The following is a 24,369-nucleotide window of genomic DNA, read 5'->3' as shown; positions in this document are numbered from 1 at the left end:
TGAAGTTATGAGGGAACATGGTACGTTTGTTGAAGTTATCTTATACTTATAGTAGTAGGAATATTATATTTATAGTATGTATTAGGAAAGACCAATCCGGTCATGATTGTTTCACGCATGAAAATTATTTGTTCATTTTTTAGCTTAGACCCCTAAAATGGATTTTCTATGCATCTCCTTCAATCACCTTTATTTGCAAGTTTTTTTAATATTATTAAAAACCGAGTTCTCTGGATTTTAATATATGTTTTCTACACAGGTACAAAATACGACTACGAAAATGATTAACTTCTACACGAAGGTAAGTAACTATTAATTTGTAGTTAAATTATAAACATAGGGGAAAAAAGCGTTGCAAACGTAACCATAAAATCAACGCACAAAAAATATTTTTGGTTCTCATAATATTCTCTTTTTTAAAATAAAATTGAATTTCAACATAACGTATGACAAAGCAAATGCTCTTATTTTCGTAAAAAACGCACCTATACCATCAAATTCTTTCTAAAAACCTTACGTAAACCTTTCAATGAAAAATTGTTTTATACTTATTAGATTACACCTTAAGTGGAATGGTTTCAAAAGTGAGAGTGTTTATCATGAGATGAATTCAGATCACACTAGCATGTCGTTTTGTTTCCGTACAGATTGCAATGCGTGAACGCTTTTCAGATGATAATGTTTTTATGATTATCTACAAATGCATCATTTGCACACAAAGGAAATTAATTTTCATACGTCATGTTAACGGCTGTCTTCACAACGGTACTTAGCATAATGTTTCCTTTCTTACTCAACTATTGTAAAGTGTTCTTTTTGCTCATACTGTCGTCTGCGATGTCGCTTTCAATAACAATTGTTTTAATATCGAATGCTCTCCAACGAGGGATGCCACAATGCCACATTTATATTGTTTCTTTATTACGTTCATGCAATTTAGGTTCGGTCGTCTATTTTTGTCTACAACACATTCTCTATATTTGATCACACTTTTTTACTATTCCATTTCATTAATTTTTCTTAGTTATTTGATATGAACCTATATCGAATATCAATTAAGCACTAACGAACAAAAATTCTAGTGAATAGTGTCAAACAAGTGTCAACGTATCGCAAAATATCCGACAATGAACCTATTATTCGAGCGTTTAGATTGTCTTTTGAACGGCATTTTTGATATTAACGATGTTTTAATCGAACATTTCTGATACGGAATTTTGAGTTTTTTGCATTCATTATAAGATAGATTTTTGTGTATTGCCATGGATAGGCGCAGATAAGATTGCCGACGAGAAGCACTCTCGCGAAACGCGAGCACGTTGCAATATAAAAGGAAGTAATGTTAAAATTTATTTATCACACTCTGTCTAACAGTACTACCGTTTGGTCTTGTTCCGCTCCTCATCATGTCCAGCAAATACCTGGTGAGTGAGCTTCCACGTTTACTGACTTGCATGCGTGATCTGCTTTGCGTATTCATAAACATTGTGTTTTTCCAGCCACTTCATGTTTTCTTGTGCCTTGTTTTTTATTGTTGGTTTCGATAGTTACAGTGATTATGAATTTTTAATCCTTATATACCCTTGATAAATAAAGAATTTGATGTAGATATCTATTGTCTTCATAATTTTCATGAGGCAACAGTTGAATTTAAATGTCATTTTAATTAGATATTTAGTGTTCTGAGTGTAAAAAATATGAAGTGAAATTAAAGTGGACGAGTTAAAGTGAATTTAAATTTCTACAGGTTTTTTCATATAAATAAAATTACTTACAACTCACTAGTAAGTAGTAAGTGATTTTTTGCATAAACTTTGAATAGTTATTTTCTTCGATACGATGTATATCTAATTATTTAATAAGATTATTTAATTATTTTTATTCGTGTATATTATTTTATTGGCTTATAAAACTTTGCAAAATACAAAGCTAATTAGATTGTATCCGAATGCGAATTGTTACATAAAAAATTTTACATTTATACAGTTCACTTATTCAGAGTGATAAATTCTGATACTAATTTTTACAGATAATATTTTATTGTAAGCGTTTCCACATTATCCGATCGAGTGTCGGACGATCGATCCGATATCGAGATAAGTAAAATATATGCGCCTTTCACATGGTACGATCCGATATCCGATTTCAGAATCTTTGTCTAATTGTTTCCTGTTTTTATTAATATTGTAGTATTTCTACATTTTTAATGCATTCAAAGATATATATACATGATAACTATAGATGAAATATATGGGTGCGTTTATTTTTTTACTAATACCGAATATAATTTAGGGATTATCGGAATTATTTTATTGATATTGAATGTTAGATAAATTAATTTAAACTTTATCATTCGACTAGGATTACAACTTTTGAATCGTCAATAAATATACGGTCCATAGATAAATTGTCAAAAAGAAAAAGTCTTTCTATAAATACTGAACAATAATAATAATAATAATGGCGTAGGGATGTGACGACCCCATCGCCCGCGGTTGGCATATCTACAATAGATATCCCAGCCGTGCAGTCAGTCACCCCGCAGGGCACCTTGTGGCGAGGTGTCGGGGAGTAGCGACCCCGCGGGAACCGAGCGCTCCCGGGGGAGGTCCCTGTCCTCACCTCTGGACTGTCCCAGTGGCAGTTCGGAGTGAACAATGACGAGGTTCAGGATCCCCCACCTCTGGCTTGCCTTTGTTGGCCGTCCAGAGTGGAGCCGCCAGAGCTATATGCTCGGGGGTGGAAGTGTCTAATGGCGTAATAGCGGGGAAACCCGCTCCGGGCCCGCGGGCCCGCGATGGTGAAACCGGTGCCGCACCTCTCTACACCCCTAGCCGTTCAGCTGATGTTGCCCCCTTGTTGCCATTCTCGGTAACCTTTTTGGGAGCCCATCGACCGAACTGGCGAGTCACCGTCTGCCATTATTTTCAATTTTTAATATTGAAAAGGCAGACGTCCATAGTCCCCATAGAACCAATATACCAGTCCATCTAACACCCCCTTCCATAACCCAGTTTTGTTCATTTCCATTTTTCTGCAATAGTCCTACATTGGCCGCGGACTGCCCAGGGCTGTATCTCTATAGTGCAGTCATGGGCAGGCTGCGGCTGGTGTCCCACAACACATTAAATTCTCTAAGGGCCTCTGCGTGTTGGACCTGTGTCCCCACGTAAGCCTTCCAAAGGACCGGGTATCTTCCTTCTGGTGGTACCCGTGTATTATGGAGAGAGACATAATAATAATAATAATAAGGGCGTAGGGATGTGACGACCCCATCGCCCACGGTTGGAATGTCTATTGTTTACTTGACAATAGATATTCCACCCGTGCAATCAGTCAACCCGCAGGACACCTTGTGGCGGGGTGTCGGGGAGTAGCGACCCCGCGGGAACCGAGTGCTCCCGGGGGAGGCCCCTGTCTTCATCTCCGGCTCGCCTTCACCGGCCGGTCGGAGTGAAGCCTGACGAGGACAGGACCCCCACCTCTGGCTTGCCTTAACCGGCCGGCCAGAGTGGAGTCGCGAGAGCTTTTAGCTCGAAGGGTGGATGCGAAGCGTAAGTGGCGAGTGGGCACGTGATGCTGGACCCTCAGGGAGCGCGTGATCGTCGTTTAAAGTCCAGGGACGCCTCTCCACCCTTAGCTGCTCACAATATGTTGCCCCCTTGTCGCACTATTGCAGCGACTTATTTCGGGGGCCCATACAGTGAGAGGGCGAGTCACCACCTGCCAACATATTTTTACTTTCTTTTAGTAGAAAGGCAGGTGCCATAGTTTCCAATAGTCCCCAAATACCGGCCCATTTAACATCCCACTCCATATCCCAGTTTATTTTGTTTTCCATATCTCGAAATAGTCCTACATCGGCCGCGGACTGCCTAGGACTGTATCTCTATAGTGCAGTCATGGGCAGGCTGCGGCTGGTGTCCCACAACACAGTAAAGTTCTCTAAAGGGCCTCTGCGTGTTGGATCCGTGTCCCCACGTAAGCCTTCCAAAGGACCGGGTACCTTCCTTATGATGGTACCCGAGTATTATGGATGAGATACACATAATAATAATAATAAATTCTTTATTGCACACCAAATAAAATTACAGAGAAGAAAACAGCGCATAGGAACAATGTACAAAAGGCGGTCTTATCACTTACAAGTGATTTCTACCAGACAACCTGTGATATTGGAAAATGCTGGAAGAATACATTTATGGAGGTGTGAGCAAAAGAGCACTTAATATTTAAAAATAAATAAATAAAATAAAATACATGTATATATAAATATATGTATATATATATATATATATATATATATAGTACACCAATATATATACCTACATATTATGTAATAATAATACATACAATGTTTAATAGTATACATAAATTTAAAATATTAAAAATTACTAATAAATATATGTATAAACTATAAATTTATAACGAAAGATAATATTTTTTTACCAAACTATCGAACGTAGATATGGTTTGCGCATGTTTGATTGAATTTGGCAACGAATTCCAAAGATTAATAGCGTACATAGTAAAAGAGTGATGGTAGAAGTTAGAGTGATGAGATGGAATTAGAAGTGAAAGGGAGTAAGGAGATCTCAATACCAAGCTGTTGGAGTGACGAAATATAAATCTTTCCTTAAGATAGTTCGGTGTTCTAGCGTCAAACAATATGCCGTAAAGAAGATGAAGTATGCGTGCATTCCGTCGAGAACGTATTGGCAACCACTTGAGTTTCGTACGGAAGTGGGATACGTGGTCATATTTTCGCAAACCGAATATGTACCTTATGCCGAGGTTCTGAAGGCGTTCGAGAGCATCTAATTGGTTTTCATTAAGATCGGGATAGGCACAGTCACAGTAATCGAGGATTGGATGAAGTAAAGCTTGTACCAACTCAATTTTAGTGGGGGTGGGAAGAAGGTTACGTAAACGTCTGAGAGAACCGTAGGAACCGAACATTTTTTTTCGCACTTCTTGAAGCTGCTGTGTCCATGAAAGAGTCTGATCGAAGTATACTCCTAGGTTTTTGACACTAGAGCTGTAAGGGATAATAACACCGTCAACAATAACTTTGGGGATGGTGACCCAGTCAATTTTATTAATGAAATGTCGACTCCCGATTATGATTGATTGGGTCTTAGCTGGATTTATATTCACTCCGTGTGCTTTGCTCCATTTTATTATTGATTCAAGGTCCTTATTGATTTGACGTACTGCATCAGGCAAATTCTCGTATGATGAGTGAGTATATATTTGCAGATCATCTGCGTACATGTGATATAAAGAGGAAATGTTATGAGTGATGGAATTAATAAATAGAGAAAACAAAAGAGGAGACAGTACGCCACCCTGAGGAACACCGGCAACGACATCACACCAAGATGAATGACAGTCATTACTGTAGATACGTTGACGGCGTCCCCGTAGATAGTCGTACATCCAGCTAATTACAGTATCGGAAATATTAAGAGAAGAAAGTAATTTTAAGAGAGTATCATGATCTACAGAATTAAACGCATTACTAAAATCAATCAATGTGAGGAGAGTAAGTTGCTTGTTATCCATTGCCATTCGGATATCGTCGGTGATCTTAACTAAGGCAGTGGCCGTACTATGACCGGGACGGAAACCGGATTGGAAGGGATCGAAAAGACTGTGGGAGTTTATAAAGGTCGTTAACTGGTTATGGACAAGACGTTCGAGAACTTTGGATAGGAAAGGAAGAATGGATATTGGACGGAAATCAGATAATGCGGAAGGATTGCTTTTTTTAGGAAGTGGGATAATATGGGCATCTTTCCATGATGTTGGGAACTGAGAGGACGTAATGGAGAAATTTAGGATGTGAGTTAAAGTGGGAGTTAAGGTGTCGAGAATAGGAATGATCATATTACGGCCAATGTTGTCACAACCAACAGATTTAGAGGCAATGGATAAGATAGCATTCCTAACGCTACTCACAGTAAACTGACTGAAGCAAAAAGGAGGAGAATTAGGAAGAGGAGTATTAGAAAGAAGGTCAAGAGTACATTTTTTTAAGTGCGGATCAAGTAAAGGAGAAGAGCAAAAAAAAGTATTAAGTGAATCAATATTAACGTTAGAAGGGATTGAAGAAGGAGAAGGTTTGCCAACACCGAGAGACTTTAAAAATTTCCACACTTTGCTTGGGTCTCCGTTTTCAATTGAGCCATGAATGTGTCGTTGTTGCGCGTCCCTACACATTGTACTACAGCGGTTGCGAATCGTTCTGTATCTTTCGCGACTAGCTGGAGAATTATTTGCCTTTAATAAAGCCTTAGCACGATTTTTTTTATTGATTAGTGACTTAAGTTCAGGCGTTAGCCACGGCGCCGGTAAATGTTTGAGCTTAATGGGTCGAAATGGGGCATGTTTATCATAAAGTCGAAGAAGAAAGGAGTTAAATAAGTTTATTTTAGCATCAATATCATCAGCGTTCGTAATAAGTGACCAATCCAAGTTTCTTGCTTCCTCGACGAGACTTTCTATGTCCATCCCACTAAAATTGCGCTGTATTATTACTTTAGGCTTATACTTCGGAGGTCGGATTTTGTATGAGACAAAGATGAGGTCATGGTAAGAAAAGCCTTCGGCTGCACATTGGCCGAATTTGGCCACGTAATCAGGAGAGGACACTATAATTAAATCTAGAAGGGAAGGGGAGCAGTTAGGGAAATGATGAGTGGCATTCAGCGGGAGGATGTTCATATTGTAACAGTCAATCGTTGATAGAAGTTTCTTCGACCTGTGATCATTCTTTATCAAGCAAGTATTTAGGTCCCCCATTAAGATCACATGTTGGAAAGAAGGTGTAAATTTGTCGAGTAATTGATCAAAATAAGAAAAATAGTCAACAGAAAGATTAGGGCTATACAGTGCACCCAAGAGAACTTTTTGATGACATAATGTTATTTCAAGAAATAAATGTTCAAGTGTGTCAACTGGAGTAGGTTGCGGTGAAGCAGATATGACCGAATAAGTGATGCTGGATTTTAAATAAATTGCAACTCCACCACCTACTCGACCAACGCGGTCGTTTCTTATAATATTGAATCCTGGGAGAGAGTAATGTGTTCTGTTAAAAATTCCGACGTATCTTGAAATCATCTTTTCCAATATCTATATTCAGTATTAACAACAATAAGAGATATAAAAACGTGTATAAGTCAATGGTTTTAACATTTACACTAGTATGCACTTTGTTGGTACGTACATACGTCACTTAACTAATAATAATTTGATGCATCTAGTATACGTATGTGACCTCCTTGGTACAGTGCTTAACGCGCTAGCGTGGTTCCTAAGGGTTCTGAATTCAATTCTCGGTAGGGACAAAAAATGTTTCGGTCTGGTAGACATTAGGCTGATCACCTACTTACCCAAAAAGCGTATATAAGGTTTTAAGGATATAAAAGACCGATCAACTACATAAAGAAAATCGATTAGTGAAACCGATGTATATGTCATTTGCCCCATGGGATATGGGGCAAATCGAACACAGTTCCATTAGAACTTATAGTGACGGTTCGGAAGCTAGGTGCAGGTGCGAGTGCGGGTCGCACAGGTCCCTTAACGTCCCACTAATATCTAAAAATTGTTTTCTGCGCATCCGATCGTACGATGTTCCGAGCCTGCAATAAGTTTGAATCGTACTCGATTGATATTCCTACATCAACTTCACGGAACTTCACTAGTACATGTACAATCAACAATCGAGATATAAGACCGGAAGCAAATTCACTGAACGGCTGATTGTTATTACAAAACTCATCTAGCTATGAAAATAAAGCAAAGGAACGAAGTGAGAGGCAAAACATAGTTTTTTCCTTTAATAGAAAGTGCTTGGAACTTATCGAGGAAGTATTGTGTAATTGGGTTTTGTGAGACAATCGTTTATCTCGTGTGTTTATAGTTATTGCACGGGAATTATTTAAAAGAAATGTACTTATAAAAATTATTTTTATTTAAATAATATGTACCATTCCGAGTCGCATTGCGTTGTGACAAAACAGTTGGTACTTATAATACCTAATAGGTCAAAATAATATTAGATATGTATCTATTTAAAAAAATATATAATAAAACAACATCTTCAAACAAAAGACTTCAACGGCGTTAACATAATCGGGCTTTTGTTATAAAACTATGAAGCATATAAATTAACATTGTTTTTGTCAGACTTGTGATTTTATTAAATAAAAATAAAAATCACCCGTTACAACTTGCCTATCCCACTCCTTCAACCTTGAGAACGAAACACCAATATCCTCTCCTTACAGTTGCTGCTATCCTGCATGGCCGCGATGACGACGCTGATCCTGGCGGGCGGCGGCGGCGGCCACAAGAAGGTCATCATCCACGTGCCGCTCTTCGTGAAGCACCATCACCACAAGCATACTATCGTCAAGCACATCCACCACAAGCACGGGGGCGGCGGTGACGATCACTATGAAGTGCTTGGCTACACCTACGGCCAGCCCAAGGCTGCGCCACATTTTGGAGGAGGTAAGGCAACGTAGTTTTTAAAGGGTATGATGGTATATTTTGGGAATATCCTGCATGATGGAAACTATTGATGGTAACCTCTTTGGTTACGTTTTGTATGACAAAATCAATCGTATCAGTTAAACAAAGTTCACCAATTAAAGTGAACAAACGCAATGATCGTTTCAAATGATTAGGTATAGTTTTATTAACTCTATCACAATATTTTATTACCCCCAGGTCACGGATGGCACGCAGCCGAAGAAAGTCACGGCCACGATAGTCCAGTGAGTTTCGAAGGTGGCGACCACGGGGGCTACGCCCTGACCTCCGGTGATGAGTACAGCGAACACGGATATTAATACACCAAAGAATAACCAGTTCCATCAAGGAACCTCACGAGATACCTCAAAATATCCAATGACACTAACTTAATATCTACATACCAAAATCCAGATGAGCTGCTCTGAACCCTAATCTATGTCGATTAACAGTTTCTGAATTCACACGCCTAATGCATAATCAGATGAATCTCACTAAAGTCAACATCCAATCATGATATCGGATTTGTAAACGAATGAATTCCCAAGAATCAAATAGATTGATTTACATCGATAGGCGTTGATAGATTTCAATGCCATCAAACTACACACCCTAAAAGACGCGCTCAGTGTGCGCGTTTGAATCTTTCTAAATTCTGTTGGGTGTTGTCCAGTATATCCGAATGAATCCCACGAAATCCAAATGGACGACGATTGCTGATTTAAATCGTACCATTACATACATACGTCAAGTGCTCCGCGGTTACCATAGCCGTTCTTCGCGTTTTATGTGCCAAGTTAATAGACTTTTACAAAACATTTTTAAAAACGCGATAATTTGAAAGCACTTGGCGCACCGTTGCAGTTATCAGCAGTGACCAGTGAATGGACACTAAGATTTTAATAGTTTTGCATGTTCTTTATTAAATATAATCAATTTTGATGTTGTTGTTACCGTGGCTAATAGTAGGACATAATATTTACCTATTTAGATATCTTTTGATCCCTACAGACTGATTTAGTATATCTATCCGAATTCAAGGCTTGAAAGATATCACAATCTTCCCTTCTCTCTTTTTGACTGATTTTAAATTTGTATAAATTTCATATTACTTTATGCATATTGTAGAATGATCAGTAGTAGTAATGATCATTAATTAATGACAACTGTTTTTCTTGTAAACCTATAAAATTTACTTGATAGGTTTGTACCTATTAGAGTCCCATGATATTTTAAGACTATCGAGATTTACAGCTTTATCAGAGGGTTTATAGACCTCCGCTGTAGTTAAGCGTCCCATAAAATATCATGGTTAATCATTATTGAAAATCTAATGTGATATATCTTCAAGAATGTATTTTGTACAGTTAATTTAAACTTGTATACATTTCTTGTACTTTTTGAAAAATTGTACTTTTAGATCGTTAGATCAATTTGGAAAGATAGTGAGATTTACTGTGTTCGGCTTCGTTTCACAACTTATTCAATTGTTTTTGTTAATTAATTTTAAGTATTTGTGATCATAATTCGTATAATATTTAAAGACATATAGTGAGCAATTTTTGATATCCTAAATTTAATTATCAAAAGCAATTTATTTTTTCCCACAAATAAGGTGAAACAAGTTGTCCATCCTACGTACAATATTTTACTAGTAGTCTTGTATATCTATTTACATAATATAACATATTTGAATGTATTTTCATGTTTGTGTGAATGAATATCTTATTAAATGTAAGACTGTTGTGAAAAAGGATAAATAAAATATTTACTTCTAGAATATTTTTTGTCTATGTGCTCAAATGTTGTCCGTCACGAAAATAAATATTTTTCTGATAAAATCTACTGGTTTTTGATAACCAATGATATATTTTTGGCCTACGTACGGAATTCTCAAATTCAAACGGACAGTATTTGAAATAAAAATGTGAAAAAAAAAAAACAAAAAAAAACAAACTCTAACACATTAGGTGTTATCTTTGTCCTTTATGAAACATATTGTAGTCGTCAATCACAATATTACCTCCTATTAAATAGTAAAATATTTAATAAGAAAAAATAAATAAAAACGAACCAATAAGGCATAGGAACGCACTTCATACAATAAATTATTATTTTTTGGGTTTCAATTACCTGTCAATGATAATCTACCAAATACTATATAATATTTTTTTATCTTTAAAAAAATTTAATACCTATATAATTCTAGACTCAGTCTTTGAAAATTATTCGGTGTGTGTCGTATCCAGTTATAAGTTCGTAAGCAAATCGAATGATTTATTAACAATAATATAGTATTTGTATGCCCCTTTGCTTTATTGGTTTATAAAAAATGTATCTGCTGAAGGAATTGATTCTATAAGTATAGTATTAACTATATATTTTCAAAAATTCTTCCGTTGGATGGACGTGATCCCTGAGTGCCACAGGTGACGCCGGGGCGGACACCAAGTAAATATGAATAAGGACAGCTTCTAAACGCACAAAAAAAAAACAACATAAACATATTAGATGTGATGATTGTTCTTTATGAAACTTAATGCCTGTTAATAAATAGTTAAACAATAAAACAATAAGTCAAAGGATGTGGCTGTAATTAACATGTTTTTTTGGGTTTAAATTACCCCTGTCAATAACTCTCAAATACTATATATTTATATATACAATATATAACAATTTTACTTTTTTTAAATCCAATTCTCGACTTGGTCTTACAAAATCATTCGTTATGTAATTTCTATCCAGTTTTAAGTTTGTAAGCAAATCGAATGATTATAAACGAAATATAGTATTTGAATGCCCCTTTGCTTTATTGGTTTATAAAAAAAAATAAAAAAGAAATGCACCTGCTGAAGGAATTGATTCTATATGTATTATCTATAAAACAAATAAGATGTGATGTTTGTTCTTTATAAAAAGATATAATTACCGTAACGCAAATAACAATAATGCCTACTATAGTTAAATAATAAAACAACAAGTCAAAGGATTTCGGGTTTAAATTACCCCTGTCAATAACTCTCAAATACTATATAATATGTATAACCTTTTATTTATTTTTTAATCTAAATATAATTCTCGACTTGCTCTTACAATATCATTCGTTATGTAATTTCTATTCAGTTCTAAGTTTGTAAGCAAAACGAATGATTATAAACAAAAATATAGTATTTTAATGCCCCTTTGCTTTATTGGTTTATTAAAAAAATGCACCTGCTGAAGGAGTTGATTCTATATGTATTATCTATGAAGCTTGTATGTTCGAACGCTCTTATCTCGATGGACCGATTTAAAATATTCTTCCGTGGGATGGACGTGATCCCTGAGTGCCACAGGCGACGTCGGGGCGGACAACAAGTAAATAGATATAAGGATAGCCTATAAGCGCACAATATTTAAAAATACAAATTAAAAAAAATAACAATTGTTCTTTATTAAAAACATTATTACTGTAACGCAAATAACAATAATTCCTGTTAATAAATAGTTAAATAATAAAACAATAAGTCAAAGGATGTGGAGCTAATTAACATTGTTTTTTTCTGGGTTTTATTTACCCCTGTCAATAACTCTCAAATACTATATAATATGTATTAATATGTATAACCTTTTATTTATTTTTTAATCTAAATATAATTCTCGACTTGGTCTTACAAAATCATCCGTTATGCAATTTCTATCCAGTTATAAGTTTGTAAGCAAATGGAATGATTTTATTATTTAAATGAAATATAGTATTTGTATGCCCCTTTGATTTACTGTTTTATTTTTCTTTAATACATTATTAAAACTGGAATGCCATTGCAAAAGGAATTGACTGTATAAGTATTATAATATAGTAATAGGCTAATTCATAAAGATAATTCATAATAAAATTATAAAATAAATAAATAAAATAAAACAAACTATTTTATCTATTTATCTTGAAAATGTTGAATTAATAAATGTGTTACAGGTAAACGCACAAAAATAGATTTATATAGGGATATCGTTACCATAAAATACAAAGGTTGTGTTTGAGAAAATTATATTTTCGGATGGAACAATAAGCAGGACGTACAATTTGTATTTTATGGACGAATCTTAGCTTTAAGATTAATTAAAAAATAATTATTCTCGATTGTTATATTCTATTAGCCAAAGTAGTGAAAAATATTTAAATGTGTTGAAAAATTACATTGATGTTACTAGATTTTCTCTTTAACAGATTTTCAGAAATAAATAATTATCTATGTGTGTTAATTGTGTGTTTTAATAACCAAAAACGAGATTATTTGCATAGCAATATATAAATAATATCAACAAGGTTAAATTTAAGGTGTTTCTCACTTACTAAAACATATTATTTTTTCTTACAGAAATTGCTATGATGTACAATGCAAGTAGATTTCTAATGGCGTTGCACGGTAGTGTTTAATTTACCGTGTCCCCTTAGTATTTTAATGTCACAAAAAAGAAATGGAAAGCTTCTGGAACAAATGTTGATAAACCTTTTTAAATCAAGTAAGTTATAATGTTTATAACGTTTCATGTTTTATCATTTTGTACTGTTGTTATGTAACACCATGTAACACGTATTGCTTATATTCTTCTATGTTGTATTAGAAAAAAAAAACAATTATTGATATCGAAATGCATATATTTAGAGTAGAGAGAAGGGAATTTTGATGCAAATGCACTACGTTGTGAAACTAAAACTATGAAAGTAAAGCCTTCCCCACAAAGACGGAAGTTGATGATTGTTGATGATTTTTTTTATTTCATAACCATTATTTCTACGTAATTTGTTATTTACGCCCTTCATCTTATAGGCTGTTACAACATCGCCCGTAGTAATAGCCATAATATGTAGTTAAAATTCTCTAAAGGGCCTCTGCGCGTTGGACCTTTGTCCCCACGTAAGCCTTTCAATGGACCGGGTATCTTCCTCTTGGTGGTAACCGTGTATTACCTATGGATAACCATAATAGCAATAATATTGGTAGCACTGACGTAATATTATATAGTAAAAAAGTACCCTTGTCCCTTTCATATCTATATAAAAGGTAATTCCCATTACTTCCTTGCTACAAATAAAAAAGTAAGCATAATTGCATCATTTACCTATCACCATTGTTACGTTATAATTTGTTGCACAACTCTGAACATTATAAGTGGAGCGTGAAGAATTTTGTTTTGGTTGACTTTTTTTGGGTGTACATTGTAGGCTCATGACATAAGTGGTTTGGTCACGACTCGTGTTATAAACAGTCAATGTTCTTGATATTGTCACACTGTTGTATAATAATAATTCAAATTTAATTATTAAGGGAGTTATCTTTAATTATTAGTTATACTTCTAGGATAATAATTGTTGCTTAAGTATTTGTACCAGTTTTGTACTGTTGGTTGAGTTACATAATCGTTCATAATAATATATTATGCGTTAGAGGCTTTGTTAAAAATGGTAGCTTATTAGTCTCAATAATACGTTAATTGAGAAATAAGGTCACAAAGAAACACGAAAACATATAGCATATTTTTAATAATTTGGCAACAAATACATTTAAAAAAATAAACAATAAAATTAACAATATGCCTTAAATTCTAGTTAAATTATATCTTTTTAATATCTTATAAATCTAGCAACACTTACAATAAATACTAAGTTCCTATTAATATCTGTAACATTATGTATAAAATTTCTTAAACCTTTTTGGTGTAGGTACTTAATATTCGACGGTTTGAATACCTTCTGTATTAATGGTATGGTGAATTCCAGCTTGTCTTGAGAATGTGACCGGAGTATCGTCACTGAATCCACCAGAAGTAGACAACAATGCTCGACTGCCAATGTCTCCGCCGATCAAATTACCATCCGATTCATCAAAACTGGTCAAACCAGAGTCTCCCTGCCCTGAACTTGAAAATTGCGTTGGCAAATCACTTTCAACAGAATGGGAAGGAAATGGTTCATTTTGATCTGACCCCGTAAACGTCTCTAAATTTGCATATGAAGTGGGTTGGATAGCATTCGCAAATGGATTATGGTCGTTTGTCTGGGAAGTTGGTTGAGCTACTGAGGAGAACGGGTCTTTTTGTTCTGCTGCGCTTTTAACAAAGCCATACGTTCCGGGAAACGCTTGTGATACCGCATTTACTGAGGTGAATACGTCGTCATCTTCGTTTCCTTCCTCTGTTACTTGGTAACTATGTCCCCCTGCGTTGGTTGCTCCAGGCAAAGCGTTTGGCAGGGAATCAAATACTTTAACCTGCTTCACTGTATGCACTACACCATGCACATGAGGTGTTCGAGGGATGCTTGATACAGGGGGAGTATAAGAACTAACGTCGTGATTAAAAGAAGGAGGTGAATAGTCGTAGCTCGGTGGGTCATAGTTTACTACAGGAGGTTCGTAGTTTACTGTTGGAGGTTCGTAGTTTACTGCTGGTGCGTCGTAAGTAATCGGTGTGTCATGGTGCTTGTGCTCATGCCCGTGCCCGTGGTGACCGTGGTGACCATGGTGACCGTGATGACCGTGACCGTGGTGGCTGTGACCATGTCCTTGGTGGCCGTGATGATTAGAATGTCCTTTTGATACTGCATGAGTAGAAGTTTTCTTATGGTGGTGATGGTAATGATGGCCATACGGTATATGTGGCTTGTGGTGATGATGATGATGGTGATGTTCCTTCTTTGGCTTGTGATGATGATGGTGAATAGTTATCACCTTCTTATGATGGTCATGATGTATAAACTCGGGGAGATGGATCTTCAAGTTGACACTGAAATTTAAATAAATAAAATGATTATCATAGAATAAAATTGCCATTTAGTCAGTCAGTTTTAGGACACCATACAAATATTATAGTAATAAAATTCGCAACATATAAATTCAATACATTATGATTAAGAGAAATTGCCATGATAATTTTGCAATTAATAGATAATGAAATTCGCTGCGCATTGCTAAAAATACTTATACACAGATAAATATTGATAGTTCAAAGATTGCATATATCAATAGCCTTACTGGTGCTTTCCTCCATGTCCACCAGCTTGGCTATCCACAAAACAAATCACAAGCACCGACAAGTATCTCAACAGATCCATGATAAGCACTCAATGCATTCAACACTCGTAAACAACATTCACATTTTATTCACACTTGGTCCAGAACCATCGGACTTCCACGGTGCCCAGCCACAGATTGACAGCGGAATACGGTGAGATGAACATTTATCCAATTTCACTTAAATAAACCTGTAATGTCAACAAAAAGACCACAATTATCGGCAGCGGGGCGATCGCCGATAGCGACGTTTCCGCTCTAATTTCTAATGACATAGGACTCGATTTCCGACGAGGAAATAAATCGAGATGTGGTTTTTTGTATTATTTGAAATAGTATTTCGCCGGCGTTCCAAAACAACGCATTCGATTAGGCTTCACGACGAATGCCGTAACTATTGCATGTTACAGTTATTAGATTGCTTTTGCGTTTTGCGTAGATGAGATCGGTTCCGTCATCGATGTAATAGTTTTTCGGTTAATGGGACACTTATTTCCTAGCATTGTTAGTGGACTTGTTACTTTGAAAGCATTTTTACATAGAATTGTTTTTTTTTTTGTGAATACGCAACAATTCCTATAATGGATATTCGTGGGAAAGGTTTCACAGTGATTGATAGGCAAGGTTTCTATTCAGGTCTTTTCAATAATAATTTGTAATATTTAGCTAATATAAGACTTTTAGATCGACCGCGTATTTAGGTAAGGTACATCTCTTGTATGCCACTTGTTATATCCATATTATAAAGAAAGAACGGATATGTGACATTGAATAATTTTTGATATGTTGAAGGTAAGAATATATTTTAATTTTTCCACTTTGAGTCAATTACATAGAATTTATTATTGTTTCCTTTAGGAATTACATTTAGCTACTTTTTATTTAAGCAAATTATCTTTTATTACCGCTTTTTGCGTTGCGACCATTTATTTTCCCTTTCTATATACATACGTAAAACTGTGTGGTCGTGGGATAATCTTCAGCATAGTGTTCTGCATGATGCTTCTGAGTTAGTTCTGAGAATGGGGTACGACCAATCTTCGACAAGATATCACAGGCGAAGCCGGGATGCTCAGGATAAAAATATAAGGTATGGATCCTACTATACCCATCCAAAAATATTTAGTTATTTATTTAACTCTTCAATATAAATATACAGGAAATTTGGTTATAATGTTAGAGAAAAACACAGTATAGTGTATTAGACCTTATCACTTTTTCAGGCAACCGGAACAAATTTAAAGGTAACCCTCAATAAAATTAAATAGGAAGGGCGAAAAGACAGAGATTTAAAAAATATTTTTTATTAATTATATGTACGATGCCTATAATACCACATCTGTACATGATGATTTGCTTAAATAATTAGTCGCTATATACATATTTTTACAATTTAGGAAGCAAATATTGAATTAGGCGATTACTGAATCGGATGTGCTTGACTACGTAATAGATATTGCGGTCGGATTACAGATGGTCTCGAGATGATGTTGCTATGCTGAAATTTCATAACGAAAGGTTGATGACCTCTTCTTCGTAGTAGTGTTATTTTATTTGAATTTATGTTTTAATGTTAAGTAATTATTTATAATCGATTTAAAGTTATACCATAGATTCCTAAATATCTAGTAACTATTTAACAATAATTAGTAGATAAATTTCCTTCCTTCCCTAATTCATGTCCTAATATAACATTTAAAATATTAAAAATATAAAGTATTAACATACAGTGTCCTGTGTCCAATTCATCATAGTCAAAACTGTTATTAAACTAAGGACTGATAGTAAAATATGTGTTTTAAAATTTATAACTGTATTAGTCTACGTGGGCGTTTACCCATTACAAGGGAACGGTATTATTAGTTGGCCAATTAAAATCAAAGTTCAATAAAAAAGACACAAATCGATGAGATAAAAGGGTTAAATAAATTATCCTGATACGGTCAGCAACATAAGTTGCTTTTTATAAGCTTTTTTTATCTGTTTTCATGACAAATATAAGAATAGGCATTTTTTGTATTTAAGGTAAGTACCATAATATTTATTTTTTTGTGAAAGTTAATTATTTTAAATAAATAAGAACCAATTATATATTTGAATGGAAAAAAAATAACACAAATATTCACGTTTTAGCTTCAAATCTTCTTTTTATGTATTTTTAAACCACAACTACACTGGTATTCGAAAAGAATAAACAATAATAATTATTATAGTATTTTTTATTTGCTTGCGTTGTTGTCTGTACCGGGATGGTTCTGTAAATATCTCATGCTAGTCATTAAAGTTTTAGGAGGCGCTATTATGTATATTTATTGGTACGATGCATTTGAATCATTTCTGTTTGTAATTACGCTTTCCTAAATCGATACCCTTGTAGAACACACAACATTGTAGTATCTACATATTGTATAATATACAGTGGTGGACGTTTAATTAGAAACAGATAACACGATGAAGTAGTCATCAAGTTTATTTAACATTTGTGTATTAAAGTATTAGAGATTAAACATTATTTCATATGTAATAGAACACCCGTTTATCTAGTTTTATAACAAATTGCTTAATTTTAATCAAACGTTAGCTTTAATTAATAAAATCAAACAACTTTAGGTGAAGTCTGATTTCCGCGTATTTTCAGTCTGGACAACAAATTAGAAACAGCATGTTTCGAGTGGTCTAAAGTCAAAACCTATTAAAATGCCGTCAATATTTTTTTCATCTATAAATATTTGCACCGTTTTTTAAACATTCTATCTAAAAGTTTCTGAAAATTAATTTACTTTGCAGCAAAAATGGGTAAAAGTAAGATTCGTGACCCATCAACAAGAAAAATAATTTTAAGTTTACATTTTGTAAAAACTGGAGTTACAGGAAAATTGCAAATCATTTAGAGTGTTAGATAAAAAGATATTCAATGCTATAGTTTATTTCAAAGAGCATGGTACTTCTGATTAAGTGCCTAGAAAAGCTTGACCATGAAAAACTACTGCTCGCGAGTATAGGTAAATTATTCTTTTCGCAAAGATAGATCCATTTAAAGGTTCCAATTCTATTAGGAAATATGTTTTTGCAAACGTGTGAAAATCTCTTACAATCTGAGCCACGACGTTGTAAAGCCGTTGTTGTCTATAAAGATTATAACAATCTAAAAACAACCCCATACTATAATGTTTCCTCCGCCTTGCTTAACTGTTTTTTAATTTATTATCTAAGGTATGGTTAACTGGACGACGCGCGTATCTTTTGCCATCAGAATTGATTAAATTAATTTGTTTCGTCCCATAATAAAACTTTTTCACTGGCGGACTGTTCTCAAACAATATTTCTTAGTAAATGCAAATCGTCGTTCCCTGCCTAATAAGAAGCTGTACTTTCCTGGCGTCTCTCACAAACAATTTTGCCTCGACTTACCACCCGAAAACCGATCTCATCGACACATGGCGTGGTTCATCTTCGGAAAAAACTAATTTTATAATAGAATTTGAGCTTTTAAATGGATCCATTTTTGCCAAAAGAATCATTTGCCTATCCTCGCGAGCAGTGATTTTTCATGGTCCAGCTTTTCTAGACACTTGATCAGAACTACCATGCTTATTGAAATAGACTGTAACATTGAATATCTTTTTATCGAACACTCTAAATGATTTGCAATTTTCCTGTAACTCCAGTTTTTGTCAAAATGTAAACTTAAAATTATTTTTCTTGTTGATGGGTCACGAATCATACTTTTACCCATTTTTGCTGCAAAGTAAATTAATTTTCAGAAACTTTTAGATAGAATGTTTAAAAAACGGTGCAAATATTTATAGATGAAAAAAATATTGACGGCATTTTAATAGGTTTTGACTTTAGACCACTCGAAACATGCTGTTTATAATTTGTTGTCCAGACTGAAAATACGCGGAAATCAGACTTCACCTAAAGTTGTTTGATTTTATTAATTAAAGCTAACGTTTGATTAAAATTAAGCAATTTGTTATAAAACTAGATAAACGGGTGTTCTATTACATATGAAATAATGCTTAATCTCTAATACTTCTATACACAAATGTTAAATAAACTTGATGACTACTTCATCGTGTTACCTGTTTCTAATTAAACGTCCACCACTGTATGTGTATCATTTTCATGAGGAAAGGAGACTGAACGAAAATTTATCATACAAAATATATTATTTACTGAATTTATGGTACTATATTTTTTAAAGTGAAACTTTTATTACATCGTCTCAAACTTTTTGGTCTGTGTAGCGCATGTCGCGTGACGGTCGGCTGCCGAGTAGGTATAAAGCAGTGTTCGGAGTTATTATCGTACAAATACGATAATTTTGTTCCTAAGTTTCACTTTTACCGTGGTTTCATAAAACCACACAACATTTTTTTTTAATTTTAGTAATAGTTACTATTTTTAAAAGGTAAGTATTCAGGAGCAAGTTAAGGAGCACAGCACTTGACTTGGCGGGCCGTTTAAGGTAAGGTTTAAGGTAAGGACTTATAAAAGTACTTCACGGTGTAAATTAAATAAATTATGAAGGGTAACGCTCTTAACATTAATTATTGTTTTTATATAACTTACTTCATAATGAAAGATATAAATTATTTAATGTGGAAATGTGGGAAATAAAAACGCATTATTTTTTCTATTATTTTAATTAACAACAGTTTTATAACAACTATCGAAATATGTAACAGCTATTGCGTAATAGTAAATAGGGCATAATATAACTAAAGAATAAATGAAAAAGTTAAAGTATCTATCAAATTAATTCTTAAAATAGTATTAAACTAAAAATTACAGAAATTGTAACAAATGTGATATTGGTAATACAATAAATAATTAAATACCTATTTTTAAGTTGAAATCAATAAAATACATCAGTCTTTGGTTAGTTTTAAGTTTCGTGCATTAAAAGTTATCTTAATTTTATTTTGTACAATATTTTTTGGTATAATTACTAATATATTCTACACAGTATAAATCTCATTAATTTGGTTGTGGTTAAAGATAGTTCAAGGGATAAATCCCTGATAAAAAGATTTTAGAAGAAGCCTTGGTTTAATTGTAAGTATTTCAGTTCCCGTTGTGAGATGATTTCTGAAAAAAGGTAAATATAATTATTATTTTTAAATTATAATAAGAAATATTTTTTGATAGTATAAATTGTTATATAGTTGTTTATATAGTTACCTATGCAAAAAGTAATGTATGTTAATTAATTACAGAAATAAAAAATAGAACTTTGGCCTTTATCAAAATGAGGTAATAGATCTTACTACACCTTAGCTTGTTATCGATTAAACATCGCAGTATAAATAATCATAGTTTAAAAAAACTAAAAAACACTTTTTTTATAGAAAACCGAACTAAAAAATAGAAAATTTTATCAAATTAGTGTATTGTCATCGGTCCTCAATAAATCTACAAAGTTTGAACGAAATCTGGCCGTTTAAAGTGGGTCAAAATCGCGCCCAAAGAAGTCGGTTACAAACAAACATACCTAACATACCTAATATACATAACATACAGGTGAAGCTAATATAAAGCGTGTAATTAGGGTCACATGACGTCTCTCTAAATTATTAATTACTATTCATATAACATCTCACATTTTTATGGAACTTTCTAGTAGATATCTTCGTTGTAAAAGTATCAGGAATTCGATTATCTGAAAGATGATCTGAGTATGCTGTCCTATATCGGATGCCTTAAAGTTTATCTTTCATCTATCACATTTTGTTATACATATATATTTTCTAATAAATTAAATGAGTATGCTTAATTGCCGACTTTATTACTTGGTATTTTTAATTTTAAATTAGGTAATTTTATATGTTGACCCTAATTAAAAACATAGGTACTGAACTAATTTGAAGAAAATTTAATTAACCAACCACAAATCTTGTTAATCTATATCCATTTTCTCCTCTTCATAACTATCATACGATTGCCTACATAAAACGACCACAACCAGTAGATACAATACTATACTATACTCACATTTCTCCCTCTTATAGAACACGTGGCGCGTCGGAATTGGCAGGTCTTCCAACTCCGATAGCTCCGTCTCATCCATCGGTACATCAGGCAAATACTCCGGGAAGCCCATAGATGGCAGCACTTGGCCATGACCAGTGGGCTCGTCTAGAAGCACGTGGTGGAAATGCTCATGCTCCTCAGTGGGTAGCGCGAGGCCATGGTCGTAGAGGTCATGGTGTTTGTGATGGTGGTGGACCGTCTTGTAAACTGTGTGTGTATGTTTGATCTTCTTCACTTTGTACGGCACGTGGATCACCACCTTTTTGGTGCGGCTGTGGGTAATCAAAAAAAAAAATAAATAAAAAATATTTAATAAATTTTCAAAGGATTTTCAATGGATGAAAGTGTTATATAAGATATGTTGATAGTGCGAACTCAAAGACATATTTGAGTCAAATGTTTAAAGCAAGATCTGGGACTGGAAAGAGTTTCTTTTCGATGCAGCAAACAAGGTCGGTATCCTACCATCTATATTAAAATATTTAATCTATAAAGAAGTAGGTACTTGTATGTTAACTATTTGAATATTACGTCTATCATGCACATATATCAATAAACATATATCAGATCTACATATTCATACACATGTAAACGCATTGCATAATACAATTGAATGAAACAAAAATGAAAGTTTACAATCAGCTTAACAAGAAAATAGAAAAGCACGCATTTCCTCAACGCTCGACCGAACCGTTTGTCGGTTTTATTGTGCATGTTGCGTGTAGGTACACCATACCACTTTTCCTGATATATACGCCTATAATTTCATTATAACGAGCGTGGAATTACATTGTATGATATCATATTTGTAACGATATTTTATAGCCGGCTAATGTTTTGTTGGGGAGAAAGCTACGTTTCGATTTTACGTTTTTGTTATCTATTTTATCAATTGTTTATTACATTTGATAATTTTAGATTATTTTCGCTTAGAATGTTGGGTTTAATGGGCATTTAGGAAGATTAACAATAGGTATAATACTACCATAATTGAGTTCGAATAAAGGTTCTTGTAGCTATCTATGTATATAGAAAACTGAAAAGTGTTAATGGATAATTTGGTACCTATTATTAAATATTATCTATTGACCTCAGTCATCAAGGCATGAACAGTTTTATCATAAAGAGGTAAGATTATTTTAGTTTAGTTACACTTATTTAGTTTAGACGCTTTGATTCTTTCTTATATAAATGTTAAGTAAGTAAGTATATGAATTAGAACTACTTAATGATAATATATTGTTTCTAGTATCTATTTAAAATGACCCAAAGAATATGTTTATTAAATTGGGTTTGTCAGTCATTGATTCAATCAAAAATGTTACCTCCTTATTTATTTTCATAAAGAAAAAAAGCATTGTATTTTTAATATTCTCTACAAGTAAACCTAAAAACTATTCGACCACTATCAATGAATCTTTAAATTTATAAATAATAAAAAAATTCGATCACGAGGCGGGACGCAAACTTTTTTTCTATTCTTTATAAATTAATAAAACATTTGAATGACAGGAAAGCAAAAATATCAAATTCAAATAATGAATCTTACAAAAGCTGCAGATGAGTGTATTATTCCCGAGAGAAAAACGTTTATAAATTGTAACTTACCCTGCTGCAGCTGTTGCAAGTATGGCTAAAAACATGGCGAGACAGAAGAGTAACTGAAAGAGAAAAAAATACATAATAAATAAAAGGTACGTAATCATTTAATATTAAAATTACATAGTTATGTTCGAAAAATATATTGAATGTCTGTCTGTCTTTTGTTTTCAAATATCTACGTGTATCTATTTCAATTTTTTATTTAGTTAATACCGAATGGAAATATCGAAAAAAATTTGAAAAAATGTAATTTAAATCGAATGTTCATAAACTTAAACATAATAGGTATACTACTATTTCAAATTAAAAAGTGATTTGAAAGCACACTGCGTTTGAAAAAGTTCGATGAGAAACTTTAAGCTTTGCTTATCTTAAATTAGTTATATTTTTTTGTTACATGCATGTGTTATTAATCCATAAAATTTTTATGCAGGTGACAAATAAATTATACAAATTATTGCCAAATATGTAGCCATAGTAAATTTATAATTTAAGGATGCAATTTCTTGTACATTATCACCAGTCCAAGAAGTCATAGTTAAAGTGATCTGTTATAAACAAAAAGATAAAACCAAGCAATAAGATATCATAATTATGAATATCATAAGATTCTATTTCGAAAGCATTTGTTATCATAAGTGCATAAGTGATAAATTCCCTAAGGGTCAAATATCGCAAGCTGTAAGTGTCATAATAAAAAAGTTATATTGCAAAAAAAATAGTAAATAAATAAGTAATCAATATAAAATAGAGATAGATTAACAAATTGCAATGCATAAATAAGTGCAATGAACTTATCACTAAAATATACATACGATTGTTCTAGAATCCATGTGCGTTTGTTTATTTCAATAATGAAAACTCGTGTAGGAAAAGCGTGGTGATGGTTCGCAACGCACGTTCACGACTACACACAAACTATTAATGAAAACTGATGCTGTTGTTAATAATTTATATACTTACTGTCTGGGAACATGCACGTATGGAAAAAAATATATTGCATAAGCTTAGGAAGGATGTGCGCTATTTCTCCGCGTATCCTGTAGATTGTTCTCGATGATCTTATTAATTCCTCAAAACTCTGAAAGTGTTTACCAATAGAACAGTTAATTATATATCTTACTAGCTTTCCGCC

General features: G+C 33.6%; 3 protein-coding genes across 4 annotated transcripts; 1 reads left to right on the top strand and 2 right to left on the bottom strand.

The window, feature by feature from the left end:
* Window positions 1-229: 229 nt before the first annotated feature.
* On the top strand, window positions 230-10,613 carry LOC149910944 (uncharacterized). 2 transcript variants are annotated; one of them, XM_090101368.1, is made up of 3 exons: window positions 230-301; window positions 8,298-8,523; window positions 8,743-10,613. In XM_090101368.1, exons 1-3 carry the CDS (start codon window positions 245-247, stop codon window positions 8,862-8,864), a joined length of 405 nt encoding a protein of 134 aa, XP_089957494.1. In that variant the 5' UTR covers window positions 230-244; the 3' UTR covers window positions 8,865-10,613. The 2 variants fall into 2 exon arrangements, with proteins under 2 accessions (XP_089957494.1, XP_089957501.1); XM_090101375.1 differs by lacking the exon at window positions 230-301 and adding an exon at window positions 1,290-1,424.
* Window positions 10,614-14,052: 3,439 nt separating this feature from the next.
* On the bottom strand, window positions 14,053-15,936 carry LOC149910943 (uncharacterized). The gene is made up of 2 exons (XM_090104298.1): window positions 15,558-15,936; window positions 14,053-15,309 (listed from the first exon to the last, which is right to left on the bottom strand). The coding sequence occupies exons 1-2, from the start codon at window positions 15,635-15,637 to the stop codon at window positions 14,253-14,255; spliced, it is 1,137 nt and encodes a 378-aa protein (XP_089960424.1). The 5' UTR covers window positions 15,638-15,936; the 3' UTR covers window positions 14,053-14,252.
* Window positions 15,937-20,226: 4,290 nt separating this feature from the next.
* On the bottom strand, window positions 20,227-24,166 carry LOC149910942 (uncharacterized). The gene is made up of 4 exons (XM_090120705.1): window positions 24,050-24,166; window positions 23,241-23,293; window positions 21,594-21,904; window positions 20,227-20,690 (listed from the first exon to the last, which is right to left on the bottom strand). Coding segments are annotated over exons 1-4 (384 nt in total). The 5' UTR covers window positions 24,068-24,166; the 3' UTR covers window positions 20,227-20,688.
* Between the last annotated feature and the right edge of the window lie 203 nt (window positions 24,167-24,369).

This window comes from Colias eurytheme, chromosome 1, assembly GCF_061535395.1.
Source record: "Colias eurytheme isolate Ceu_HAF_F1 chromosome 1, ilColEury1 Martin Lab GWU primary, whole genome shotgun sequence".
Lineage (NCBI taxonomy): Eukaryota > Metazoa > Arthropoda > Insecta > Lepidoptera > Pieridae > Colias > Colias eurytheme.
This window is presented reverse-complemented; position numbering and strand designations above follow the sequence as displayed.